The 13,473-nt window shown below is 38.4% G+C and overlaps 1 protein-coding gene across 4 annotated transcripts in view; it reads left to right on the plus strand.

Annotated features, from left to right (window-relative positions):
- LOC149256028 (uncharacterized) overlaps positions 1 to 13,473 on the plus strand; it is a 276,058-nt gene that overhangs the window by 33,936 nt on the left and 228,649 nt on the right. For all 4 annotated transcript variants that reach the window (XM_089457363.1, XM_089457362.1, XM_089457364.1 and 1 more), the window contains exon 2: positions 9,293 to 9,341. In XM_089457363.1, the coding sequence (XP_089313489.1) occupies positions 9,293 to 9,341 (49 nt within the window). The remainder of the gene's footprint in view (positions 1 to 9,292; positions 9,342 to 13,473) is intronic.

Genomic DNA, 13,473 nt, shown 5'->3' on the forward strand with positions numbered 1-13,473 from the left:
CACAGTTAGTTCAGTATTTTGGGATGTTTTTCCGTTGTTGATGGAGTAGCAACAACAATTTGCAGTGTAGAGGCAGTTGGCAGTGCTAGTGCCAGCAGCAGCACAGATGCAGAAATTCAGAGGGAGTTGCAGTACAAATGCAGTGTTGACAGTGGCAGGGTTAGCAACAATGCAGATGCAACATTTGCGCAATGGTTGTTGGATAGCATGTCAGACATCAACAACATAGAGGGAGATGTTACATAACAGAGTGATGCTTCAACATGTTGCATTGCTAGAGCACATTCCTCGCTAAGAGGGAGTGTTGATTTCTGGTAGCATCGAATGTGCTCTAGGTCTCAAATTTTGCAAGGAGGCTTGGGCATAGGTATTCCAAAGAACCCAGAAAGTGTTTTGGGAAATTCCACCCAGAAACCGTTGTATTAAAATAATTAATTATTTTTAAAGGGACCCTAAGTCTAAACTTAGGAAAATAAAATAATTAAAGTATATTAATATAAACTGCAGGTGTAACTTCTAGAAGAAGACGAGGATCAAGAAGAAATGATCTTAGCCATTGATTAGCTTCTAATTTGGGCCATTGAATGTCAACGAGGAGATTATTTAAAGAGGCTTGAGGGTCACTTGGAAATATACACATAGAGAGTTCAAAAGTTTGATTTTCTGGAGCAGAGTAACTGCTGGGTGAATTTCGATAGTGAGCTGTTGTAGAGAGGGGCAAAGAGAGTTTTGGCTGGAGGATCATCTCTGGAGCCAAGAATACTCAGTAGAGAGGCAGAAAGGCAAACAGAGGAGGCAGTGCAGAGGGCAGAGTGGGTGACACAAAGCTAGGTAGGGCTCACGCAGAGCAGAGCAAAGGTTCGAATTTGCTAAGGAGCTGTCGTTTCTGAGCCGGGAGAGCTGGAAAAGGCCCCTGAAGGCAAATCGATTCTTAGTTGGGCTGATGCAGTGACTTAAAGGCTGACGTAGGGCCCACGTAGGGGTAGCGTAGAAGTAGCTGGGGAACTTGCAGTTCAGCTGTCGGATCAGCCGAGATCATAAGTGTTGAGTGAGGTAATCTCACTAGTCTTTCTTGCCAAGTGATTTTCTCTGTAACTGGATTGCCGGGAGGGCATCTAGAGTTGTATTCAGAATACTTTTGCATAATAATAAAAACCCTCAGATTTGTTGCACCGGTTTTCCCGCATTGGGCTTTTCGGAGGACATTTGTCCAAAAAATACTGTCACTTATGTGTATCTTTCTCTATTGTTCTGTTCTTATTTTGGGTAAATTAATTAATTAAGTGAAGGCTGCAGTTGTAATAGCTTCAATATTTGTTGTAGGAAGCAGTAAATAATCTGTTTCAATAATTAACAAATAGAAGTTTAATCAGTTGCTGCAGTAGTAGATTCGGGTGTGATTCTCAAATTTTCACAACTATGACCTCACTCATGATTTTGTATGAGACATTGACCCTACACTCATTTAAATCAATATTTTAGGGAAACAATGACTATCTTAGCATTATCACTCACACACTCTAGCATAATTACATCAATAATCAAATCTTACATTCTTTACATAGACTAGTAGCTTGATCTTTAAGAGATCATAGAAAAACCTTTACACATTTACCAAAATAAATTTAAAAGACTAAACTTGTTTCTTTTACTACTATAATATAGGACACTAACAGGGAGGATAACATTGTTCCCCAATCACTTGGGTAAACCCAATTGATGATGTGTGTGTGTCCACACACATAGATATTACAAAAATTATGGCAAGTGATCATCTTTGACTAGGTATCATAGGGTTCCTAATAAAAAGTACAAAGTTAGGTGAGTGAGCTTCCCTACAAAATAGTTATAATGAGGCAAGTTAGATACAAGCTATAAATATATAAAAAGGATAAAATACAAATTTATTGTAGATGTGGACTTTCATCAACATCTAGCAGGTCTTGTAGAGGGGTACCCTACAAGACAAGCACTAGACTAAGTGACAACAATGAGGTGTGGCCCACTGTCACCACAACCACTACCCCTTGCTCTTTATGAATTTTCACCAGTGGGAGGCTTCTCATTATTGGGTCACCTATTAGAGATATTCTAGGTTTTAACGGTTAAGGTGACACTAGAGGCTACTAGAGGATGGCTCTTCTTAAGTATTAGGTTCAACCAAGGAAAATGAGGTAATACACATCCTTTAGAAAGGCCAAATTAGGGCACACTAGACCTAGGGATTGAAAAATAACAAGCAAAATGGAGTATCCTAAGGTCAATATGCCAAGAAAAGGTTTCCCAAAAATGCATATTAATAAGCCAATGGCATAAGAAACCATCAAAAAGTCCTCAAGTTGAAGCTTAACAAAACTAGGGTTATCCTCGGGCAAGAGTATTAGAGCTTGAAATGGAAAGAATGGCCACTAAGGGAGGTTGATTTTGAGGCAACCTATTCTTCCCTTAATGTTGAATCCTTCCACAACCTAAAATCTACCTTCTAGGCTAATTCGCTAATTCACACCAAGCCCTAGATCGGTTGCTTATCCTTAAGAGGGTTGAAATTGAAATTGAGAGAGAGAGAGAGAGAGAGAGAGAGAGAGAGAGAGAGTTTATGGATAAAAAGAGGTTTGATCACCAAATTGACAAGGCCAATGCCTAGTCCTTGGGATGATGTAGTTTGTGGGTGTGATAAATTGGCTAAATCTTGCAAAGGAGTATGATGTCCAAGTACAAAACCCTAACTAATATCTTTGTGAGGGATTAATATCACTTTGGAGAGCTATTAAAAAGTTTCACCAAGGGGATTACCATTCACATTTCATTCGTGAGAAATGCATACAACGATGATATCTAAATTCTATACAATTGATCTTCAATAACAAATAGTGCAATAGAAAAACCCTAGATAATCAATGCATTCCATACATTAGATACAAGATCAAGAATTTATCAAGAACAATGTTCATTTACAAGATAAAATGCATGTATAATCCACTATTGATCCAAGATAATTTCTCCAGTGCCAAGAAAATAACTTCAACAAACAAAGTTCTCCATAGAATCACATCTCTCTAAGACACAAAAGGACCGAAATTCTCGAGGAGGTTGAATTATGTCACGACTGGAAAGTGATATTGAAAATAAATGAATGATCCTCTCTTCTATTTATACGAGGACAAGAGCTAATTAGCCTAAAAGCCCCTAGAAAACAAGTGTGATTACAACACAACCTTGGGTTACAAACCAACCCACTAGCTTCAACATTAAATGCCCTAATTAGGCCACACGTGTGAGCTGCTAGCTCTCTAGGGTTGATGTCATGATAAGAATGAACTCCAAATGCCATGTCCAAGTGATATGAGGTGTCCAAGATGATGTAGAAGCATGTAAAAATCAAGATTTGAGGGTTGGCCCTCAAATTCACCTTAATGGCGCCTATATGGTCCCAAGATCAATTTGGGGCACCGCAAAGTGGTCTCCATGGGTCTCCAACTGCTCAAAGTGGCCTTCCTTGGTCCAACGTTGAGGGCTTCTCAACTGCAACTAGACCTCCCTAGTCTCTGAAGGTGAGACCATCCTCATTTGGGCTCTGAATTAGGTACCATCCATCAATTGGTGCTAAGACTGGCCTAGAGGCATGCTGGGTCCAAGTGTGTCATCTTGAAGAATCATCAAATCCGATGCAAGGGCATCCAATGTTGTGGGTGCAGGAGGTGCTCTGGAACATGTGTCATAAGTTACTACTGCTAGGAGGACCTAAAGTCTCAACGCTTACTTGTTTGTGCCGGTATACTTATCTAATGGCCTGGGTACCTATGGACAAGGTGCCCAAGACATGGGGTGGTGAACCACCTAACAATCAAAACACAAATTCTAGTGAAAACAACCATTCGTTAGGGACAAAGATCATTACTGTATCTAAGTGGCCAAACTTGAATGTCATGGACTATTTAATACTTCAGATAAGGATGCCCTTCAAAAATCAAGGCCTTGAACTCGCAATGGTGTTTTCACCCTAGGTAGGAGTGGCTAAAGGACAATCCTATTAAATGTTTCCAACCCCTAAGGGGAAGCAACATTTCCTTAGTTCACCCTTCATTGATAGGTGTTAGTGAATAATAATGATGGTAACAGAGGGGATAAGGCTTCATGGCCAAGTGCCAAGGTCAAAGGGACTAAATGATGGGGGTATCCACATCTTGAGTGTATAGATGTGAGGAGGGAGCATTCGTCGATGCATGAGTTGCAAACTTGGCCTTTGTTTTTCCACCCCTTTCATGTGCCTTTTACTGTTTCTTGATTTTTCTTTGTAGTACTGCTCATAGCTCAAGGGTTAGAGCTTGCTTTGAATGATATAGCAGCCCCTTAATGATGAGTTGGTTCATTGCTCATCGAGGTTGGGACATGCAAGGGTTCCTCCTTTTGATGTAATGGAGCAACATGTACCCATGAATCGGGTGATGGCCATATGAGTGAGGTAGAGCTCATGCTAGGCTTTTGCCCACATTAATTTGTATGTCCCTGACCATATTTTCCATTTTGATTTTCTTTCTTTTAGTTTTGCTATGGCCATTATATGATCTTTCTATTTATTTTAGTTGCATCAACCTCCTAGGGAAAAGTTTCTAGGCCCTACCTTGGTATGTGGACATATGGGTGCCAAAGTCCAAATAACTTGTGACATGTTGAACCTGAAGAATGGAGGTGAGATATGGACTTGCCATGTAAGATGGAAAGTGTTAAGTATGATATATGGGGGAATGGAACTACACTATCTCAACCAGGGTTTCCCGAGTAGTGCCCCTCCTATACCGTTTGGGTCATTAAGGGAGGTCCCACTGGATTAGGATCGTATATTAATCCCCTATTTAAGGTGAGAGAACAAGATCACGACCAAAGCCCATCCTTCTTCCAGATCACCCCATAATCATTATCAAATTCCCAACGACAAACAAGCATAATCACTTGATTGCAAAATAATCAAAGTACATTTTGAGAGGAAGCCCACCTTTGTCCATGTGCTCATGCCGGATGGATGAGGAGTAGATCGCTAATGCAACTGGTAGAGATACATGGAATATTATCAGCTAGTGGTGGTTGTCAAGGGCTTTTGGCTGCATGGCTGACTGGTTGGCTGTCAAGAATAGGAGAAAAGTTTTATCCTATGGGGTTACCCATTTTGGTGGGTAACATCTGGCTCCAACTCGGGGACATGAGTTCATTGTAGAGTGCATGATTCATATGCTCGAACGGGGAGTTCATAAAAACTCCAACAATCCCTGGGCTTGTAGACTTGTAACCTGCACATTGCAATCAACTTGTTTGGGAGTATGTGCATTGGGTGTAGGGTATTGTTTTATATGAAGATAATAAAACCCATACAACAAATAAAATATATTCTAAGTGCAAACTATTCTAGCATGAAACATGATATGAATGATGTTAGAATGCTCAAACAATATGCAATGCAACTAACTACTATGCTTGATAAATATGTGTCAGTTTCCATCAAAGAAAGTATGGTGGCTCCCTTTCAACAGAGAAGGAAAAAGTTCACCATCCAGTTTGGAAATGTAAAAGTATCCCATACTTACTTTCCCATGGATTCTAACAAAGGTCCTTATCCACCAAAGCGAGATCACCTACTTGGTATTCCCTTTTGGGTTTTCGATTCATTGCTTCTTAGAAATGGTTGACCTTGAGTTAGATTCCTTGATATGGCAGACCTCTTGAGAAGCAGGAGGCTTTATTGATTTTGAGGAGCTACTAGGAGGCTTTTGACTCACAACATTTGGCTTTTTGATGACATTGATCTCACTGCTAATAGGAGTGGGAAAAGGGAATGGTTCAATTTCTTCAACATGATCAGGCAACTGAGGTTCCCTATAGAGCACAAATGGTGTCCTTTAAGAATTGGGAATAGTGGCATATGATAGATCCATTTGTAATTGTCCACCTATTGAAGCATGCCGTTTTCTTGATAATAACATGCCCCAGGTATCCGACACATGAATGACTACATTATCCATTAATATGACAATGTCCTTATTAGCTGCTAGAGATACCTTCACATTTTTAATGAGATCATGCACAGGAATAGACTTGGAGTCAAAACCACACACATTCTTATATGGCCTAGTGATGTTCATTTCCAACTGATGCATGACCTTCAATGGCATGACATTAGCAAAGGCACCTGAATCAAGCATGCAATTATGAAGTATAAGGTTATTAATCACTAGGGACAATAAGAAGGGCTCATGACCTCCATTTTTCTTGTTAAAGGACATATTTTGTAAAATAACAGGAGGGTCATTAGGCTCATCTTCAAAACCAAAGCCTTCCTAATTTGCTTCCTTTGGGGAGGAAGTTTTGCCATCTCCATTGGGGGGACTTGAACATTCACCTTGGCCAAAACATTACTCATGTCAACATCTAGTGCAATATCATTATTCCTGGGTTTTGGCTTCGGTTTATTTTGAGGCTGCACTTGGGAATTGTCCTTCCCTTGAGATGGATTACTTGAACTAGCACTTGCTTGGGCTTGATCATTATTCCTTCTAGAATATTGGATACCTTTAAATCTTCCACCATTTTCAATTGCTAGCACAGGTTTAGCTTGATTACTATTGGTAGCATTATCGTCTTGGTTGGGCTCTGGGTGGAAGTAGGTGTCCCTAAGCAATATATTGAAGGGAGCAATATCATTTACTTTATTCAAGTGCTAAGGCTTTTTTACCTCCTCTTCTTGATTATAAAGACTATCTTCTTGGGATTGAGGCTCCTCAGAAGGTTGGCACTAAGGGAACTCTCCTTGTCCAACTAGGCTGGTTGGGGCAAGGGTGTTTGGAACACTTTGTTGAGTGGCATGGTCTCCCTCAGTAGTCTTTCTATTGAAGGACTTGTCCTTATTGAATTGAGCTTTAGGAGGAAAACTAGGCTGAGATCCCTTTTCCCTCTATCATGGACATTTTGTTCATTAGTGTCTTTTGACCTTGGATCAACTCATTAGTGAGCTTATCAAACTTTTGAGAAAATGCTTGTATGACTGGATCAACTTAAGAGCTAGATTTGGTCTTAGGATCAATCCTAACCCTAGGATAGTTAAATAGTTCAATTCTTGAAGCATTCAAATTCTGCTCAACTTCAACAATGATCTTCTTAGCCTCTACTAAGTCCTTGGGGTTCTTGTCCCTAAGGGCATATGTCAGATGTCCATGGAGAGATCTAATATATCTATCAAGAATAGCATCATCAGAAGGTCTAAATCTATTAGGGATCTCTCTAAGGAGGTTATCAAATCTTTGAGTGAATTCCTTCATAGTTTCTTTCTTAGTTTTTGTGGCTACAAGGAATCTCTCAAGGATAAGACCTCCATCTAATGCCGAAGCCCATCTCTTCTTGAATGCATCATGAAAGGTATCCCAATTAGGAATGCTACCTTGAGGCAAACTAAGATACCAATCTCGAGCATTCCCATCAAATGTGAGGGAAAATAGCATCATGACAATATCTTCTTCCATTATAAGCCTAGCACTCACTGCCCAATAGAAATCATGTATGTGCTTTTCAGTAGTGATAGCGTTAGTGCCATTGAATCTAGGTATCCACTCATGATAGCATTGGTGCCATTGCATCGAATCTCTAGTGGTATGACTTGACTTAAGATGTGACAATGCTTATCTAAAGGAAAATTATGTCTCCCATGGTACAATGAGACAACTAATAAAATTGCTAGTTTATGAAGTGTTACTAAATGTTTGCCATGTTCACAACTAGATAAGAAGCCATCACACCATATCTAAGCCGGAAACCACACATGAGGCCGTAGCACAACAACTAAAGTGAACAAACTAAACCAAAGTAGCATGATCATGTGCAATGAAAGCACAGTGCACCATGTGTAAGTGCACGTGTCACTTGAGGTTTAAGAGAAGAAAGGAGCTGATATACCATATCTGAGTTATTTGAAAAACTATGGAGGAGTGAGATAAAATCATCATATATTTGAAGGAGAAAACTGAAAGAACAAGTCTGAGGTCCAGAGGAGATAAGCAAGAGAGCTGATGCAAGCAACAATACCACACTCCATGAAAGGGTGGCTCTGGAAGTAGTTACCCTCGAGGGGGCAATAGATCTCTTTCTAACTTACATTTTTGGAAAATTAATAAAGAGTTGAGCAAGCCTCTTATTTGTTGTTGGAGTTTTCTCATAGGGTAAATTGTCTATGTTCTAATCAGTGTTGCAAATTTCTCCAATTTCTCCCAAATTTTTCAGGTTTCTGATTTGTCTGACATTTTAAGAGTTCTGTAGGTCTAAGCTTATTGTTATCGATTTTTTCTGATAATTTTTGATATTTTATTAATATTTTTGAGATGTTCTTTCTACACCTTCAATGACATATTCACCAAAATGATATTTGCAACATTGGTCCTAACTTCTATTTTGTATGTGATTGGTGAATTTGTTGCAACAAGTTCTTTGATTAGAGTACACAATAGCATTAAGTGAATAGAGCACAACTCTGGCTAGAGTACTGCAGTAATATCTGTTGACATAAGATGACAAAATTGAAATTAAAATGCACAGAATGAAGGAAAATCTTGTCGTAAGCCAAAGAAGTTGATTGAAAGTATTAAGATCTAAGGTGACAAAATGTACATCGGGATGCCTGTGACATTTTATGGATCACTATGGTCGAGGAATCATGGAATTTTATTGGAACAGCATTTGGATATTAATGAAGTGATTCATCTTTGATAGTGGATGCTGCCTCTACACATTGTAGGGATTTTACCTCTATCAGTACTGGTGCTTGTCTCTTGTAATTTATTCTCTTGATTTTCTTATCTTAATGATGCATGCTTATAGGAGATTAAACGATTGTTGAGCTTTCCTCTCTTTGTTTTCTAACATAGTATTAGAGCACGTTTTTCTAACACATGATGTTGATTTGCCTCACCCTTTGGGACTTTGATTTCAGACTTCATATTATTTTACAGTTGTGCTGAAATTTGGGCCAATGGTTGGTTTTGTTGACATCCCATTTGGGACTAGGCATTTATGAACAGGGGATTTATAATGTTACCCCTATTTTGGCATCATGGTGATGGTCCATTTGTAACCCGACATTTTGTAATATGCTGTATTTTGATTGTAGTTTAATAAGAGTAATTTAAGCATATTTTTCCTTAACTTCAGAGTTTGCATAAGGTTAAAACACATAGACTGTTGCTTGAATTTCACAACTATTATTTTCTAGTATTTGTTGTAAGAAAGTGCTTTCTCACTTGTCTTCTTTTCTCAGATGTCAAAGCTACTGAGTTGCCCAAGGCCTTGGACAAATATGTCAAGAGGTAAGGAATGACAATATGCTTCCTTTTATCTGAAGTATTACTATATCTCAAAATTCATGTCATATGTTTTTTTTCCAAGGAAATATCTGGGCAGATCCACCTGAAGGGTTCACATTCCACCGGCTTAATAGCAGAGCCTAACCCCGAGCACGTCGAGGAGATTTGATCCCATGACCTCCATTAGCGAGGTGCTTTAGTGATGGGAACTTGCCCAATTGAGCTAGCGCTCGGGGCTAAATTCATGTCATATGTTACCATAGTAAGTTGTACTAAAAGAGAGCTGTTGGATGATGTATTTTAGATATCTTTTATGCATCCAACAAAAAAACTGTGCAGGTTTCTGTTGTTTCATTCCTCTGTATTTATGATAGTAATAAAAAAGCAAATCTAGCAACCAGTTCCTTCAGTGGTAGAAGGTGGTGGAGGAAAGGTCCCAGGACTGTCAGTGGATGGGCTGTAGCTAAGATCATCTTTACATAGAGGACTTTTTGATATAATTATGAGGCATCTGTTTCTGTTATCAGATAAGTGCCTTAATCAATGTTTTCCAATCATTTCCAACTACTGTCACTCCTGTTAGTGTCAATGGTCAGAAAATTAGATAATATAACTAGAAGGGAACAATACAAAACAAAGCCATGTTACCCATCCATATACATGGGTAACCTCAGGAGAATGATACAGATTTCTAGCTAGCAGCTACACATATTCTTGACAGAAAATATCATTGTAGAGATGATGACCAGCATTCTCCACATACAGCAGCTCCTGAGATGCCTCTTATTCTTCATATGCTCAGCTCATTCACCTGATCAACATACTCATCCGATGATGGTGGTTTAACACACATGAGGTACATTAGTCATTGTCTCATACCAAGTGTTTACATTTAATGTATTAGGCATTTAAGTAAGGATTATGGGTTGAAGTCAGAGAATGAATCATGATGTTGGAAGTTATGCTTGTTACTTTATTTCACTTTGGTGGTCATCAGTTCCTTTTATTCAAATGTAATTATCCTTGGGCTTTTCTTTCCTTATCTAGGAGGGGCACGAGTAGGATTGGATAAGGTTGCCATTGATGTCAATATGATGTCATTAGCATTGTTGAAGCTAGTCCTTTGTGTCATTGATAATGGCAAGCCCTAGAAGTCAGCAAGTCCTTGTATACATTTATGAAACCCTAGCATAAGCCTATAAATACAAGTGACAGAAGGACAGGTCGGCGCTAATAGGGAAATGGACACCCTTGTAAGCCTATAAATACAAGTGACCTCAAGCTCATTTGGCCATCACCAAACATCTTTTTCTTCTCTTCTTCATTGATCGGTTTGCACAAGTATGAGGTTGGGTCGCGAAGATTAGTTCGTACAAGTCCGAAATTGTAGGGTTTGAAGCTCACATGTGTGTTTAGGGTTTGAATTTCCAACCGTAGGCTTGACACAGACAAATTTTGGTTACAATCGTAGGCACACAAGCTCATCCGTGTGGTTGGAAGCTCTCAACCGCATGCATATCTCCTCCTCCACGCGGTTGGGATCTAGGGTTACAATTTGACATTTGACCGCAAGCAAGAAAAGTTGTCTCTGATAAATATTGATGTTGGGAACATATTTCTGAATGTTGTTGGGTTAATTTTGCTAGATGATTTTGTATTGGCTCATTGTACTCTCTGTTGAACATTTTATGACAATCTAATAGAATAAGAATTTCAAAGGGTTTTCCCCATAGTGGGTTTTTCCTTGGTCATTGAATGAAAATCTGGTGTCTCTTGTTGATGTGTTAATTGTCTCCTTTGTCATTGCATTTACTGTTCTATCTTCAATTACTGTTGATGATTGGAAATATTAATTATTGTTGAAAGATTACTAATTGAAGAATTGAATTGGGCTAAAGTAATTGAATCAACATAGAGCAGTGTGAAATTTAACATGGTATTAGAGCTAAGGTGAAGGACAAGCCCAAAAGGAGACAAGAATTGAAGCAATCATCTTTGGAAAGTTGAAGGAGCCTATCTAATCAAGTCAAGATGTCTTCCTCTTTCTTCAAGGAAAATGAGAAGTTGGGTGACTCATCTAACTTTGCTGCTTGGAAGATCAAGTTGGAGATCATAGTTGATAACAATGATGTTTTGGAATACATTCAAGGAAAGGTACCCGAGCCTTCAGAGAATGCTTCTGTTGTTGCCAAGAATAAGTACAAGAAAGGTGAGTTAAAAGCAAAGCAAATTTTAGCTGATGGTTTATAAGATAATTTACTTGCTTATGTTGGGAATTTGAAGAAGTCTAAGGACATGTGCGATAAGCTAGCTGGCATGTATGAAGTCCACAATTTGAATGAAATCCTCTCTTTGAAATATCAACTCAAAGATATGAAGATGAATAAAGGAGAATCTATGCAATCCTACATTATGAGGATATCTCGTCTTAAAGATCAATTGCAGAGAGTTGGGGAAACTATGTCTGACAGGGAATTGGTGATTGTAACCCTTAGAGGTCTCCCTCCTATTTGGGCAAACTTCATTACTGCTATCTGTTGTCGCGCGGATTGACACGACAACGCTCAGACCGGGGGCTGTCACTCTGATCCCCGATCCCTCCGTTTAAGCCTGTCTCCCGCGGCTAAGGGGGGTAGACCCTGCGAGATGATGAAGACCAACTGCCAAACAGTTGGTTGGGAGACACGAGACACGATTAAGATAAGCACTAAAATGATTTGATTAGTTAGCAAACCAGTGCCTTGAGAGATTTTTATTACAATGATTACTTGTTAGACGATGTGGAAAACATAAACCATGAACAACAATCATTTGTCATCAGCTAAATCACATGACCAAAACGATATCCGACAACTGAAAATTTTGAAGAGATAAATGCCTTAAGTCACCACGAGAATCATGAATTATTAACTAGATATCGTATTCGTATCCCGACTTAGATCTCAGCATGAAAGATATAACATGATAATTTCTCGAAAAAATAACTGGATCTGGCAAAGAAAATTTCCACAAAACTTTTTATACTTTTCAAAAATTTAAAAGAATTTTTTTTTTTTTTTTTTTTTTTTTTTTTTTTTTTTTTTTAATTTATAAAACTTCACAAAAAACTTAAAATGTAATTCTAACTAAAATCTAAAACATTAAAAAAAATTTAATAATTAAAATCTAAACTAATATGGATCAAACCTAAACATTTTAATTTTTGTTTTATTTTTTATTTTTTTATGAATCTATATAAAAAAACGAAACTATAAAAAAATTAAAATCTAAAAATTAAAATACATAACTAAAATAAAACAAATTAAAATCCCAAAAAAAATCTACGCTAACCTATCCATTTATACACATGAGAAACCCCAAAACTAATAAAGGAAAACGATAACACCTAAAAAAAAAAAATGAAAATTTGATTTTAATTTTTATAAAGCCCCAAAAGGACCTACGCTAAACAAATTAAAGTTAGAATTTAAAATCTAAAAAATTAAACGAAACAAAAACTAAACTAACAGCTATTTATAAAATTCATAACATGAAATAAAGAAAGGATCGAAACGCATAAAAAAAAAGGCCCTAGCTGCAAACGTAAACGTGTAAATAAATCGACAACGATATGCTGAAGTACGCCTTTGAATGCAATGATACCTGCGGCAATGAAGCGATTTTTACCTGCGTGATGGATTTCTATTTACTTGCGTGACGGTTTAAAGTCTTCGACGGATAGCCAACGTTGAATCTCAACAGTCGACGACGCTGCTATCGGATTAACGTGGATGGAACCTGCTATGATGCCAACGCTGAATGGACTGGGGTGGCGATCACGAATGGATGAAGGATAATGTATGGCAGTGGATGGGACACGGTTGACACTTTCAGAATGACCCCTCTTGAACATATAACGACACTGATGCGATGGATCGGTAGCATTACCCCAAATGTGGATGGTGTGGCGAGGACCATGGTGATGAGACCGGTGAATGAAACAACCCAACCCGATGTGGTACGGAGGAAAAGTGTCATGTTCAAGAGTGACTTGCTACCTTTAAACTTTGATGTTCTCCCAATTTTTCCCCAGTCATTTCTGACCAGTACCTCTTTATTTTTGTCAAGCTTGAGGAGGATAACATATGCTTGTTCT

This window comes from Pinus tabuliformis, chromosome 7 (genome assembly GCF_031772625.1).
Source record: "Pinus tabuliformis cultivar Carrire ecotype Pingquan chromosome 7, CPIR1, whole genome shotgun sequence".
Taxonomy (NCBI): Eukaryota; Viridiplantae; Streptophyta; class Pinopsida; order Pinales; family Pinaceae; genus Pinus; species Pinus tabuliformis.